The 15,505-nt window shown below is 31.1% G+C and overlaps 1 protein-coding gene across 3 annotated transcripts; it reads right to left on the reverse strand.

Moving 5' to 3' along the window:
* Positions 1-774: 774 nt before the first annotated feature.
* LOC132734886 (uncharacterized) lies at positions 775-13,615 on the reverse strand. 3 transcript variants are annotated; one of them, XM_060721753.1, is made up of 9 exons: positions 13,232-13,615; positions 10,711-10,824; positions 9,847-9,962; positions 9,034-9,069; positions 8,490-8,672; positions 7,835-8,017; positions 7,414-7,617; positions 6,715-7,206; positions 775-6,379 (listed from the first exon to the last, which is right to left on the reverse strand). In XM_060721753.1, the coding sequence occupies exons 2-9, from the start codon at positions 10,806-10,808 to the stop codon at positions 5,958-5,960; spliced, it is 1,734 nt and encodes a 577-aa protein (XP_060577736.1). In that variant the 5' UTR covers positions 10,809-10,824; positions 13,232-13,615; the 3' UTR covers positions 775-5,957. The 3 variants fall into 3 exon arrangements, with proteins under 3 accessions (XP_060577736.1, XP_060577734.1, XP_060577735.1); XM_060721751.1 differs by having other exon boundaries at positions 13,122-13,236; XM_060721752.1 differs by lacking the exon at positions 13,232-13,615 and adding an exon at positions 12,988-13,220.
* Between the last annotated feature and the right edge of the window lie 1,890 nt (positions 13,616-15,505).

Consider the following 15,505-nt stretch of genomic DNA (forward strand, 5'->3'; position numbering starts at 1 on the left):
TCATTTTGTATACTACAAGTACGTCCTGTACAGCTAAATACACGGATATTGTCATAATGAATGACTAATGAGCACGAGATACAAGATAATTAAGACGAGCGCACGAGTTACTATGTTGTGACACGAGTAACTACGTCATGAGCACGAGATACTATGTCGTATAAGACATGTATTAGAATTCAAGTGAATACCTTCAATTGTTTAAAATTCTTAAAATTATTGTCTAAAAGACTGATGATGCACTCAAAATGTTCACCAAAGTTTCTTAGTTCACTTAGAATTGTGACATAGGACAATAATGTCCCTACTTTACCTGCCTGTCACAGTGGCACATATACACACGTATGCTTCTAAGTTTCTCTGTGACATTGACCTTTGACCTTTTGATCTCAAAATCAGTAGGGTCATCTTGTTATGAGCAATATTCACATCAAGTAACATAAACAATAGCTTATTTATTCTTGAGTTATTGATTCGACAAGGATTTTACATTATGTACCTCTGTTGCCTTGACCTTTGACCTAATGATATAAAAAGCAAAGGGATTTTCTCCTGGCCATTAAGGGACTAAGAGCAATGTTCTATCAAGTAACAAACAGCATGGCTTATTCCTTCTCAAGTTATTGATTTGCCAAGAATTTTACATTAAGATTCATTGTGACCTTGATCTTTGACCCAAGACCTCATTCTCAAATTATCTATCAGACAAGGATTTGACATGAAATGTCATGGTTACCTTGACCTTTGAGCTTATCAACAAGACAGACAAAACAATCACAAAGCATCAGTATATTGAATTGTACTTAAACACAATATAGGCATTATAAATAATACATAAATCGGCATGTTCTATCATACATCACTAAGACAATATCTTGATAAATTATATATCAGTATGTACTGATGTGCATCAACAAGACAAGGTTATCATAAATTATACATCAGTATATGATATGGTACTTATAAAACATAGGTTTAATATATTAAATCAGCATGTACTCGTGTACAGCAACAAAACAAAAAAATCTTTATGAAATTATAGATCGGTATGAACTAGTGTACATCAACAAGACAAAGCAATCATTAATTATACATCAGTATATATAATTGTACATCAACAAATATAAGCATCATAAATAATAGATCAGCATGTTCTAGGATACATCAACAAGCCAAGATTTTTATAAGTCATGTACAGTATGTACTAGTGTACATCAACAAGAAAAAGTTATCATGAATTATACATCAGTATATAGAACTGTACATCAACAAGGCAAAATCTTTATAAATTATTTACCAGTGTACAAAAAACATATATGATATTGTACATACATAAAGTATGTCATAAAAAATATGCATCAGTATATGATATTGTACATCAGCAAGAACTAGGCATTATAATCATTTGTGTCAGCATTAACCCATTTGCATCAACAATACAAAGACAGCAAATAAAATACAACCATACACTATTAACATCAACAAGACATAGTCATAGAATGTACTATTTTTCGAGACAAAATCACAATAAACATATAATATATATCACTTTCAGTTTTATAAAAGCGCCGTTCTGAGTTGACGCCATGCATGAGTCCGCAAAAAAACGAAAGCATAACGTCATGATATTCTTTCAAAAGATATACATATACTAGTACACTATTAAAGTCGTTGGTAATTATAGACTTTAACATATGTCTATAATTAATTGTCTTTTTTACCAACAAGATAAGTCAGTATCTATAATTTATCAGTGTAAAATTTGATACACCAACAAGACTCACACAACAAATATTTCATAATGCGTTATTGTACTACAATAAAATATATTTATAAAAAAAATCTTCAGGATAGAGAACTAGACAAAGCCGGATCAATTATATCTACATTTTGTACATAAACAAGATGACAAGTAATATACAGCAAGTAGTATGTACAATATGTACAGTTTGCATACATATGATTTGAATTACACCTATGATATGCTTTTAGGTCAAAAAATTTATGTGTTATGTAATATCAGTACCGATGATTTGTCAATGGGATCCCACGGTCTGAGCTAGTGAAATATTTAAACTCTTAGTACAAAAGAAAAGTTCAGGTTGAATATTACATACACAGATACCGGGTTAAGTTATTATGATTATGAATTGTTTTATTTAGTCTCTCCAGACGGTGACATTTTACGCATACGTATTTAAATCTGAATTTCGAAAATTCATAACAATTCGAGTACCACTAACGCAGTTTAATCGCTGTGTTTTTATATATCTGGAGAGTGATACTTGTCAACAACATGTTGTATAACAAGTACAGAACAAGAAAAGCATTGATGCAAAGCATCAAAGGGCGACGCCAAAAGAATTTGATCCAGATTTGCACCTAAATACTTAACAAAAGATGTGTACTTTATAGCAGTACCATTACATGTGACCTGGAGGCTAGGGCCAGTTTAAGTTGAAACTTAAACTAAAAAAGAATAGACTCTGTCTTGCCAAGATGCAAAGACAATTTATAGTCAATTAAGCAATCTTATAAGACTCATGCTATAAGAAAGAATTTCTTCAGATTTATTTTATGAGACACAAGGATTCCTGAGTCATCAGCATATAATCACAGGCACGAGTATCGGACCTGGGAAGAAAAAATATGACCAGATGACCAGATTGATAAAAAACTGTGTTTATAAAAACAAAAAAAAACAAAATGTAAATAATGATCCCCTTTAAAAATATACTATCAACTTGAAGTATATTTTTAAAGGGGGTCATTATTTACATTTTATTTTGGTTGTTGACACTTTTAAGATGAACACAGGTTTTTTATCAATCTGGCCATATTTTTTCTTCCAAGGTCTGATACTCGTGCCTGTGCATTATAATAAAAGCTTATTGCTTAGGGTTGAAGACATGTAATTGACATATATTAGACATAAAAGAGGGCCTAAAATGAACATCAGGGGGACAGCATAGGTACTCAGAGCAGTTAGTAGAATGAGTACCAGCCACATCAACCAGCTACTATCAGAGATAAGACTTAAACCATGTAAGAATGTCATTATATATGGCAGATGCTTAAAGTTTCATGAAGAAGGAGAAAAAAAACTTTTTCATGTGCAGTATAGTGTGTTCAACTGTATCAAATGCCCTTTGTAGATCTTAAAGTATCATGCAATACTGCCTTTGTCCATTTCAAATAATGCAATCTGTTAAATGAATCAAACATGTGTCAATTGAAAAACCACTTCTAAACCCTGACTGAAACTGCCTGACCATGACTCGAACCCATGACTTTCAGAAGACCAACTGAGCTATCCGGCCTGCTACACATTTTCTTTCTAATAATGAAACAGTTCTAAACCACAACATATTTCCCCACTATATCGATTTGTGTTCGTGAATTTCTTATGTTACAGAGCATAGGAAATTGAACTCATGCTAATATGCAGTCACAGGATGAGAAAAACTTTGAGCTTGACCAGAACTCAAACCTGTGACCAACATAAGAAATTTTATGAAGGCTGATTTGTATTTTGCATCAAGGGCACCCGGCAAAAACATGAAAATGCAACAAACAAACCACTTTGTGGTAGATTGTATTTTCATGTTTTCATCTGGCGCCCAGTTACTTTTTGTACTATGTTGGTTTTCATGTGGCACAAATCACCCACTTTAAATTTAGTGCACAAATTTATTCAAGGGCAAGTAACAATCTACTCTATGTACAGTCTGTTGTCGGGTTGACTCAAGAGACCTGGAGGTTGAAACCGGTGTCCCTTCATTACAAATAGATAAGACAGAAGCTGTCCTTTTCAAACTATGCACATGTTAGAAAAAAATAGAATAACTATTCAGAATATGATTTTTTGAGACTTTATTAATTATATTGCTTGATCCAAGTTTAATGACATTTTCAATCAATACATGTTTTATCATTTATAACTTTAAATGAAAGTCTCATCCCTTTAATAATAATGACATAACTGTATCTCTTTAAATGCAGAAAAATTATAAGTCTCAACATATCATTAAACTACTGTCTAAGATATACATGTATGCACATAGCATTAATAATTAACCCAGTTTATATTAAATAAATATGAAATCCTAACATTAACATGCTTTTGATGACCTTACAACTGGTGAATTATATACAACAAAAATAGTATTATAAGTAATACCTAAGATAGACAGAAAAGAACAAATAATTTAGTAAACATGAGTTACTTCCCCTTAAAATAAAGAAAACCTGAAACCCAAAAGAACACCATAAACAGCAAAATTATGAAATGCTGCAGGTTCAGTTTTATCAAGCCATGCAAATTAATGGTAATGTATTCATAAAAAAATAGATGGCCATGTGTCAGCAGTAATTGCAGAAAATCGGATAGCTTTCAACATCCGGATACTGGTACACTTTGTAAAAACAACCATTCTGCGCAACAGATAAATGTAATAAGGATAAAATCAATAGGATAATCGTTTACAACAGTTCCATTACCTATCCTTATACTCAATTGCAGGTGAACTTTCTTCTTGTAGGAAAATTTTGAAAATGTATAAATGAATGAATGAACTGATACGGCCTCAATCTAGACCACAACGATATTCGAAATCCGGGTTTTAGTATTGTCATTAAAACTAAGGGACAAGCTGTTAAACTTAACCTGCAATTTCGTGAAAATAATATCACAATGCACATGCTTTTTACATAAAGTTACTAAATACAAATATAACAACACATTTGTTTACTTGATTTTTACGAATCAAAATAAAACTAATTAACACAACATGAAATTAACTGCTAATAATAACAGCTCCTTCCATAGGCAAAAATAAAAAGCATTCCATAATAGACGACGCCGCTCACCGGCGTCGCCAATAAATATAAAAATCCAAAAGGTATTCTATAAGACGCGTTAGTCAAACATCAGTTATTATGATTGTGAATTGTTTTATTTAGTTTCTTCAAAAGTTTACATTAAAAACGTATACGTATTTAAATCTGAATTTCGAATATTCGAGTACCACATTATAATCGTTGTAATACAGTTTAACCGCTGTGTTTCTACATATTTGGAGAGTGATTTTTACATTCATTTACATGTCAACAGTATACTGCTCGTAATGAATATAAAAATCGAAAAGATTCGACGCGTTGACAATAGTCAAACATATGTGTGTCATAAATGATAAAATAGGTGAAATCGGAAGAATGATATAATATATGCATAGATATATTTTGATCTAAAATAACTAATTATTTCGAGTAAACCGTGACTTTGGTGAACTGTTTTCTGATTGGTCGTTTATTTTAGATTATTGTCGCGCCAATTTTGTACTTCTAGTCATTCGAGCCTTTGTTGTCTAGCTGTCAAGTTTAAGAAAACCCTCCCACCCAACCCATTATGTATGTTGATCGGCAAATTAGAATTTTGATTTGAGTTTATTGCTTGTTGCTTGTTTTAGCCTTTTTGTATGTGTAAAGTTAATAGTTTTGTTTAATTATTTGTAATTTGAAATGCGCATATATGTGAATCTTTCTTACACACAGTTAGAGAATGTATTTTATTTAGGGAGTGTTTGAGTTAAATTGACTTTGTTTGAAAAATTGATTAGAAGCAGTTGTCTTCTTATTTTGCTAATTAGGAGTCATCAGTCTGAAGTAAGAGAATTCACATGTATGGATATGTGTTTATATGCTTTATTTTGAGTCAGTATATGCATGAAATGTATTATTTATTTTGCATGAATGTCTCTTTGTATTTAAGATGCTTTGTTACCTGCTTTGTTGTTAAAGCTTATGCATTGTCATTATTGAATTTTCTAAGATTGGCGGGTTTTCTCTATAATTATGTTAAATTACATACATTAACATTAAGTATTTATTTGATTATTTAATTAATACTAATTATTTGTATAAAATGTGTACAGCTAGACTTGCATTCTAAACATATATTAAAACTTTGTTACTTCATGGTTTTCTAGATCGTCTGTGTTTACGTTACCATTAGCTAAACCAAGTTTTCTAGCAATGTCTTGTTCATTGTTGGCATTTTGCTGGATAGCTAATCCATTAAGTGGACGGCTAGCGGCATATGAGTCATCGTTCATAATGGCAGTCCCATTACGGACTTCTTTCAAAACAGTCGACGCTTCAGGTTCAGGTGATGCTGATTCAGGTTGGGACGGTTGATATGTTGCTGATTCCTCTACGGGCAACTTTAAGTCGTTCATCCTCTTATCAGCAGTTTGTCCGTCGGCTGTACTTGGCGCTGTAGTGTTGGTAGACTTTGAAGATGTAGCATCTGTTCCACTGCCGACAATAACATTGTTATCGGTAGTATTGTTGCCAGTTATGTTTATACTTACGTGCATGTCTGAAAGAATATATATGTTATAAAGAATAAAGTGTAATCAAATAAACGTAAGAAATCGTATTGTAAATGTGATAGCTTTATATCAGGTGAAAATTCAAAGCCCTACATTTCCTTCACATTACCGGTAAAGTTTTCAAAATTAAAACGGTCATATTACTTCACAATGATTTCTCCTAACATCAAGTTGTCTTTAACATCAAGTACATGTTTAATTACAGTATTGTCATATTCTTATAAGAAATGGAAATTTATATACCGGTAAGTGTATATAATTTCAGTTTACTTGATATAAAATTCTAAATTTCAACGTACAGAATCTTTAAATCTCAACTTACTGTTTCCAGCATCTGGGTTTCTTCCAATCTGCACATATGATTTACTAGATTGACAGTCATTTTCTCTGTCTATCTCTCTTGTTACTGCAGCATCTTTGATTTTTTTCTGAACTTCTGAAGGAACTCTTGTTCCAGTGGAAATACTATTAATGACCATGTCTGGTTGATCGCCATACAAATTATTCATAGGAGACTGACTTTCACTCTCTTTAGATCCTGATTCCCTTTGTAGCTTTTGATCATGCAAAGATATGTCCTTGTTCGGACATGCATATCCACTTTGACTGCAGGGGTTAGATATTTGTTTTTCAACTGAATCAATTAAAAGGCGAGTTTCTTTCTTATTCCCATTTTCTTTAGAACTGTCACGAACGGTCTTTTTCGTTTGGTTTTGTCTTTGTTTCATTTGATATTTGTAAACTTTGCAGATAACAAGGCAAACGATTAATACGAGTAGTAGAACTCCTTCTGTTATAGCCACAATCATCCAAACTAAAAATAAAGAAAATAAAACGTATATCCTTACTGAATGAAATATATCAAGAAAACATATTTGTTAAACTATGCAATAATTGAATTTATTGAAAAGCATATCTGTAGAGAAGTTTTTAGTGTTTAATACTTTTTTTATAAATGTATATCATAATTAAGCAATTATGATTTTTACATGTATATTTTAATCAGAAAATGCCACGGTACCGTTTGTTTCTTCATCCTTTTTGCAAAGTGATAGATGACCATTGCTGCTTGTGAAGATTCCTGTCTTTGACCATCTTAAATTGCCAGAACCTAGTAAGGTGTAACCTCTGTCACAAGTAGCTTGTAACTCGTCTGATTCTAAGTTGTTTGTCACCATTGTTCTGTCCCATCTTCCGTTCTTTATGGGAGGAATTTCTGGATATTCTACAAAAAATATGTTCATTCAAATTAATTTAAATTTAAATAGTTATGCTTGAGTAATGCTTTTATGTGATTGATCTTAATTTTAAAGTATTTTACATAATGCCCTTATTTGCAATAATAGGAGTCAAAAGTAAGATGTTATTTATGTGTGTGTGCAATGCTATACATTCTATGTGATTAAATCGTCAAGATAGTTAATGTAAGTTTTCATATTTACTTTGACAAATCGACAGCTGTGTTTGCCATGCACCATTTGTTTGACACACTGCATATACTGGACCGATTCTCTGGTATCCGTGATTGCACAGAACTGTTACTATATCTCCTGGCTTGTGCGGAATTGTTAGAGACCCATTATGTTTTCCGTTGCCAACTTCTGGCAGCACGGGACATGTAATTTCTGAAAATTAAGAATGTAAACTGTTATGATTTGTATACAAATATGTTCATTAAAGTATTTAAATTGCCTACTTTACATTTATCATGATAACATAAAATTCTTAGTTTAAATTTCGCTTTTAAAATCTTCTAAACAGCTTCATAAATATATAAACTATATAGTGAAAATGTATATGAAGAGCGGTTTTCATCTATAATTGCTCTGTGAATGTGAACTTATTTAAAGATAAAAGGAAACCTAAGAAAAGATATAACAGTAATTCATGGACACTTAGAGTAACATATCTAAGATATTAAAGAAATAACCAATATGTTATTATTTACTTGGTTTGGAAGCGGTCTGGGGAGCAAGCGTACTGCCAACTGAAGCTAAGTTGATTTTCTTGTATTGAAAATTATATTCCTTACAAAATTTTACCTCTTCCAAGGTGTAATTGAAATTGATAAAACATATTTTATATACTAACAAATACCTTCACATGTCGGAACATCATGTGACCATTGACCATATGCTTTGCATTTTAGCGTAGGGCGACCAAATAAGCGATACCCTGCATCACAAGTTATACCAATGACATCACCAGGCTTGTATATTTCCGATGTAGAGTCGTTACTTTTTCCGTTTTCTATAGGGCCAAGCTCCGGGCAAGCAGATGCTTCAAAATAATTTAATAGAGTATTAGCAATGAAAGTTTCTGTTACGTCTTTAAATGATACCAGTCTTTTCAGCTATTTCATATTGAATTTCCATATTCCAATCGCACAAGAACAAACGAGTAACGACTATACATGATTAGTCGAATTGGTTTCCTTCTAGTTTTTATAGTAAAACTTAACTTGTTTATGTATTATCACCGACAATTGGGGGGTTTACTAGTAATGTTTATCAAATATATCCACACGTACAACTTCATCTTTTAAACCATTATCAATCGAACCTTAAACTATTATTTTAACTGCTTTTCAACAACCAAATGGAACAAGTAAACACTCATAGAAACTTGGAACAATACACACCTCTTTCATTTTTCAGCTTCTCTTGCACATGAAATTCTGGGGAAAAATACAGAATAGTTAAATTCACTACATATGTAAATGATATTTACTTGACAGTCATGAAGAATTTCAGCAAGAAATTTATAGATTCGTAATAACTATTTATCTTATTAATTAAAAAAGATAATAATATAAAACCAATTACCGGTAAAATCAAATACATGTATTAGAATATTTATTAATATTCAACAACATTTTTATAATCTACGCCGGAAGATACATATATACATGTATATCTATAAACACTGAATTTCACACATCAGTTCACCAATATATATTAAAACATTTTAAACAGGTTTACTGAAAGAAATAAGTCATTGGAGTGTACATACATTATTCTATGATAAAAATAGAGCACACTTTAGTCACTGTATTTTATAAGACAACTTTAAAGGCACATTATGACTCAGAAGTAAATATCTTTTTACTGCTTTAGAAAGGGAAATATGAAATTTTATAATGCTTCAATAATGGTTTTTAAGAAATGTAAGATGTTTGTTACCTAAATAAAAAGCGATGAATGTGAGATAACTTGTTTTAAAAGTAGCAAAATGTAAACAAAGTAGTATTTTGACTTCCATACAACATACTCATTTATTATAAGTCTATTTGTTGTCAAAACGAAACGGGTGAAAAAGATGGTTCAGGTAATAGACCAATGAGTAATATTTTGGATACTATAAGAGTACACAAAAAAAATACGCTTTTGAGAAATACAAACATTTCTGAGGCAAAATGAGCCTTTAATGGTGTTCAAAATATGTGTTTCCTCACCTATGCACGTCCTCGTACAATTGCTTGGTGTCTCAGGTTCGAAGCATCCATCAATAATGTCGAGACAGTCACGGCATCTCGATTCTCTTTCGCTACAAAACTGGTCTTGGCCATACCTTTAAGTAAAGTTGCTTATACTAGCTACTCTATCTTATGTATAATGACATTGTGTTGAAAGCATTTCTGAGATCAGAAACAATTTATTAATAAAAACGTGTATTTTGATAATTTACCCATATGGGATAGAAAAACTGCCATTTAAAACTAATGCTTTGTTTTGTTTGTTTATTTCATTTTACGCCTTTTCCAACAGTATTTCAGTCATATAGGCGGGTAGTTTCCTAACCATCGTTCCTGGAGAGTTACACCAGTACTAGACTACCTTCCTCCGCGCTATACTACCAAAGCATCTCCCGGGGATCGAACCCACGCCAGAGAGTTAATTGGATTAGAAGTCATCGACTCTAACCCCTCGACCATGGAGGCGGTAATAAAACTAATGCAACATTTTTTTACACGTTTTTAAATTATAATATAGTAAAATTTCAAATTGTTGTTATTCCCCCGTTATGCGCATTTGATACATATACATTCGCTTTTTAACCTGCAAATATTAGGAGAAAAGCATAATGTGTTTATTATATATGTGTACGACTTGGGATATTCAATAAAATACAGGGCAATGTCTACGCTGTTTTTTGTTGCTTTTTATGTACATTTTTATTTTTATTTTATAACCCGTGTAATTTTTTTAATTTATGTACGGCCTTTTTTTGATTGGATGTGGACTGACTTTGTATATTTGGCGCTGTTACTACATTTAATAAAAGCAGTCTTACAGTTTTATGAATGAACTATACTTACAAATTACAGACATCTGAGTGGCACGGGAAAGGTGTTCTTGTGCCCTGACTTGATACAAGCACAGACCATGCAATTGCAGCTATCAAAATCTTGATCATTGTTTCGTTGTTGAAACTGTTAAAGAAAAAAAGAAAAATCGAAAACCCTACCAGAAAATATCTAAGTACATCCACATGATATAAACTATAAAATATTTATGTTAAGATATCAGAAATCTACTTGCCAATGGTGAATTTTACTGCTTCATAATTACAAAAACATATTTTTAATTGGAAAAAAAGATTAAACCATACATTGTTTAATTATATCTTACTGAATGGTCTTAATTAATCTCAATTAGCTTTAAAACATTAATACTAGAATATTTAAATAATATTTTTTAAGGTATCAAAAGTGTAAAATGCTCCTTCCATAAATAATTATAGAAATACTTTAAATGGGTCGCTAAGCTACAAAGTAATACAAAAAATCATCATAAAAATTCGACCATGCTGTTTTAAAATGTTAAAATGAAAATGCTAAAAATATAATAATCTAGAAAATTATATTGTTAAACAAATCTGATTATTGAAAAAAAATCTAAATTTCACCATGATAAATTATCAGTAAATCTAAAAAAATGGAAACAAAGTGATCCCTCGGAAGCATTGATCACAACAAAATTACATGAAAATTGCAGACTCCATTTGATTGAGTCTGTACAAGATTTCATCAGTGAATCTAAATCATTCTAAATTTCACCATTATAAATCATCAGTGAATCTGATTCATTTTAAATTTCACCATGATAAATCATCAGTAAATCTAAATCATTCTAAATTTTACCAAATCATCAGTGAATCTAAATCATTCTAAATTTCACCATGATAAATCATCAGTGAATCTGATTCATTTTAAATTTCACCATGATAAATCATCAGTAAATCTAAATCATTCTAGATTTTACCAAATCATCAGTAAATCTAAATCATTCTAGATTTTACCAAATCATCAGTAAATCTAAATCATTCTAAATTTTACCAAATCATCAGTAAATCTAAATCATTCTAAATTTTACCAAATCATCAGTAAATCTAAATCATTCTAGATTTTACCAAATCATCAGTAAATCTAAATCATTCTAGATTTCACCAAATCATCAGTAAATCTAAATCATTCTAAATTTTACCAAATCATCAGTAAATCTAAATCATTCTAGATTTCACCAAATCATCAGTAAATCTAAATCATTCTAAATTTCACCAAATCATCAGTAAATCTAAATCATTCTAGATTTCACCAAATCATCAGTAAATCTAAATCATTCTAGATTTCACCAAATCATCAGTAAATCTAAATCATTCTAAATTTCACCAAATCATCAGTAAATCTAAATCATTCTAAATTTCACCAAATCATCAGTAAATCTAAATCATTCTAGATTTCACCAAATCATCAGTAAATCTAAATCATTCTAAATTTCACCAAATCATCAGTAAATCTAAATCATTCTAGATTTTACCAAATCATCAGTAAATCTAAATCATTCTAAATTTCACCAAATCATCAGTAAATCTAAATCATTCTAGATTTTACCAAATCATCAGTAAATCTAAATCATTCTAGATTTCACCAAATCATCAGTGAATCTGATTCATTTTAAATTTCACCATGATAAATAATCAGTAAATCTAAGTCGTTCTTATTTTCACCATCATAAATCATCAGTAAATCTAAATCATTCTAAATTTTACCAAATCATCAGTGAATCTAAATCATTTTAAATTTCACCATGATAAATCATTAGAAAATCTAAATCATTCTAAATTTCACCAAATCATCAGTAAATCTAAATCATTCTAGATTTTACCAAATCATCAGTAAATCTAAATCATTCTAGATTTCACCAAATCATCAGTGAATCTGATTCATTTTAAATTTCACCATGATAAATAATCAGTAAATCTAAGTCGTTCTTATTTTCACCATGATAAATCATCAGTAAATCTAAATCATTCTAAATTTTACCAAATCATCAGTGAATCTAAATCATTTTAAATTTCACCATGATAAATCATTAGAAAATCTAAATCATTCACTATTAAACAATATCATCAACAACAACATCGTTTATTAAGCATTAAGCACCTGAAAGGTGTATAAGGCCAATATTTACAAGCATATAATGTCATCTTAGAATAAAAACAAAACAGAAAAAAATCAGTAAATCTAAATTGTTCGCCGTGGTAAAATTAAACAGTAAACCATAAGATCTCGAGATACAGCTTAAAAACTTACCTTGTTCGCCTTGGTCAACACACTGAAAGCAATACTGCTGCAAAAATCATGTAATAATTTAGACCTAAATGACTCATATGCACGTTTTCCAATTATCTGGAAAAAAGGAATGTAAGTAAAGTACATATTAGTACCTTATAGGATTGCTAAGGCAAAGCCAAGCACCCATCTTTATAAACATTATTTCTACTAAGCCTCTGAATGACTTGTGATTATGTTTAAATATGATATTATTTTACAATACCTTAAAAAGTAAACGAATATCTGTATATATATATATATATATATATATTTGTGCGGTATTCCAGTCTGCAAATCCCCGTTATGAGCTATATAGCTATATATAACATATCTGGTTTTTCCAAGATTATTTATAACTTGACAGTAGTCTCGGCTATTATCAATGAAGACTGACGGAAAGGGCCGAAAAGTTACGTTTGACAGTAGTAATATGATATCATGAAAATTAAAACATGTAAACAAGAATTATTGAACCATTATATTGTAGAACGTGTTTTACATGTATAATGTTTAAACATGAATTGCTTTTACTTAGATATCAGCAGATTTTATACAAATCACATGGTTGAATCTGCTTGTGGATATCTTTTTTTTAATCATTATTTTAACGAAATACACCTTTATACACCTGTGACATTTTTTTGTCATAGTTTGTTTTGTTGAAAAGCACATGGTAGTAACATGCACTCCAGTTTTGCTCCCGAGTTTATTATGGGCGTTCATCGAACCGTTTAAATTCGATGCAAATACACGAGCAACTTTTGCATTTATTAGTAAGTCATAACAATGTTTTTTTCAGCATTTTAGCTATTTAAAACTACATTCATACAATCCATACAGATTTTACTCTAACCAAACTAAAATACATTACAGAATTGTATATAGTTACAAAAAATTTCTGTTTCTTTGGGATTGTTGATTTCAATAGACGCTGCTGGAGGGGAAGGGGTATGTTGTGCGTTTCATATCCTCTAATGTACAGGTTCTGCAATGTTTGATTTTTAATTGCTCTTGACGGATTTCCTGTCATAATTTCTTTGCCTCCGACGCCGAACCACCCCTTGTTATATATTTTTTACGATCCTTCATGATCATTGATTCAAACAAGAGCTGTCGGTAGGACAGCAACGCTCGACTATTCTTAGTGCTTGATAGTAAAAAAAATGCTTGATACAGTTACCTCCTCCTGTTTACAGGTTGGGGTCATGATGGTGAACAAGTGTGCAAAGTTTCAAAGCCATATGTCAATGGACTTTGAAAATATTTGAACTATTACAAAAACTTTAACGTAAATTCTAAGTCGAAAAAGGGGCATAATTCTGTCAAAATGCTTGATAGAGTTACCTCCTCCTGTCTACAGGTTGGGGTCATGATGGTGAACAAGTGTGCAAAGTTTCAAAGCCATATGTCAATGGACTTTGAAAATATTTGAACTATTACAAAAACTTTAACGTAAATTCTAAGTCGAAAAAGGGGCATAATTCTGTCAAAATGCTTGATAGAGTTACCTCTTCCTGTCTACAGGTTGGGGTCATGATGGTGAACAAGTGTGCAAAGTTTCAAAGCCATGTGTCAATGGACTTTGAAAATATTTGAACTATTACAAAAACTTTAACATAAGTGGTTACGCCGACGTCGACGCCGACGCCGACGCCGACGCTCGGGTGACTGCAATAGCTCTACTTATTCTTATCGAATAGTCGAGCTAAAAACATAATATTCAAGGTTGAATAAAAGTCAAGTTAATACTAGGGAGCATGAGATACTGCACATTTTATATTTGTCGGACTGATCGACATCGAAAGCTGGAAAAGTGCCTTGTCTTTGCGAAGTAAGGTTAAAGTCACTGTCAATTCTACGTGTTCGTTATAAGTTCAAGTTTAAGATGAATTGGTCCTCAGCTGGCCATACACAGCAATAAAATACATGTGGGATAACAAAGTAAGAAAATAATGAAACATGGTATATGTTAATTATTTATATAGTGAAGTTATTATTATTATCCTTTTAGTAGTAATAGTATCGAAAAATAAATCATATTATATTGGAATTACTTAAAGTAATGAATACCACATACATGTAGCAGATTCTACCAGCACGGCTTCCAATAAGGTTTCAAGCATAGGCAGTCAAAGACTGCAAAATGTCTGTCATTGGAATTTATGTCTTCAGAAGTATCCCTGAAAAGCTTAGAACTGCAGTGGCAGAGGCTTCAATATTTTTACTTCATTGTGAAACAAGTTTTTGCAAGTTTATGAATCACTTTCTGCTTACAAAAACTGAGGGCATATGAGGAGACATGGTGGTTGTTGTTACCCTGTATGGATCAAACCCTCAAACTGGGGTTGCAAGACTACATTCAAGGACAAAAGTGATCTGTCATTTGTGACTTTCCATGTGTTTGCAAAAATCTGTCATTATAATTGTTTTAAATTATTGAAATTATTTCAATTTAAAAATATATTATGTATATAAAATGTTATTCATATTATACAAT

The sequence above is a fragment of the Ruditapes philippinarum genome, unplaced genomic scaffold (genome assembly GCF_026571515.1).
Source record: "Ruditapes philippinarum isolate M1 unplaced genomic scaffold, ASM2657151v2 ctg4021_1_1_1_1, whole genome shotgun sequence".
NCBI classification, from domain to species: Eukaryota; Metazoa; Mollusca; class Bivalvia; order Venerida; family Veneridae; genus Ruditapes; species Ruditapes philippinarum.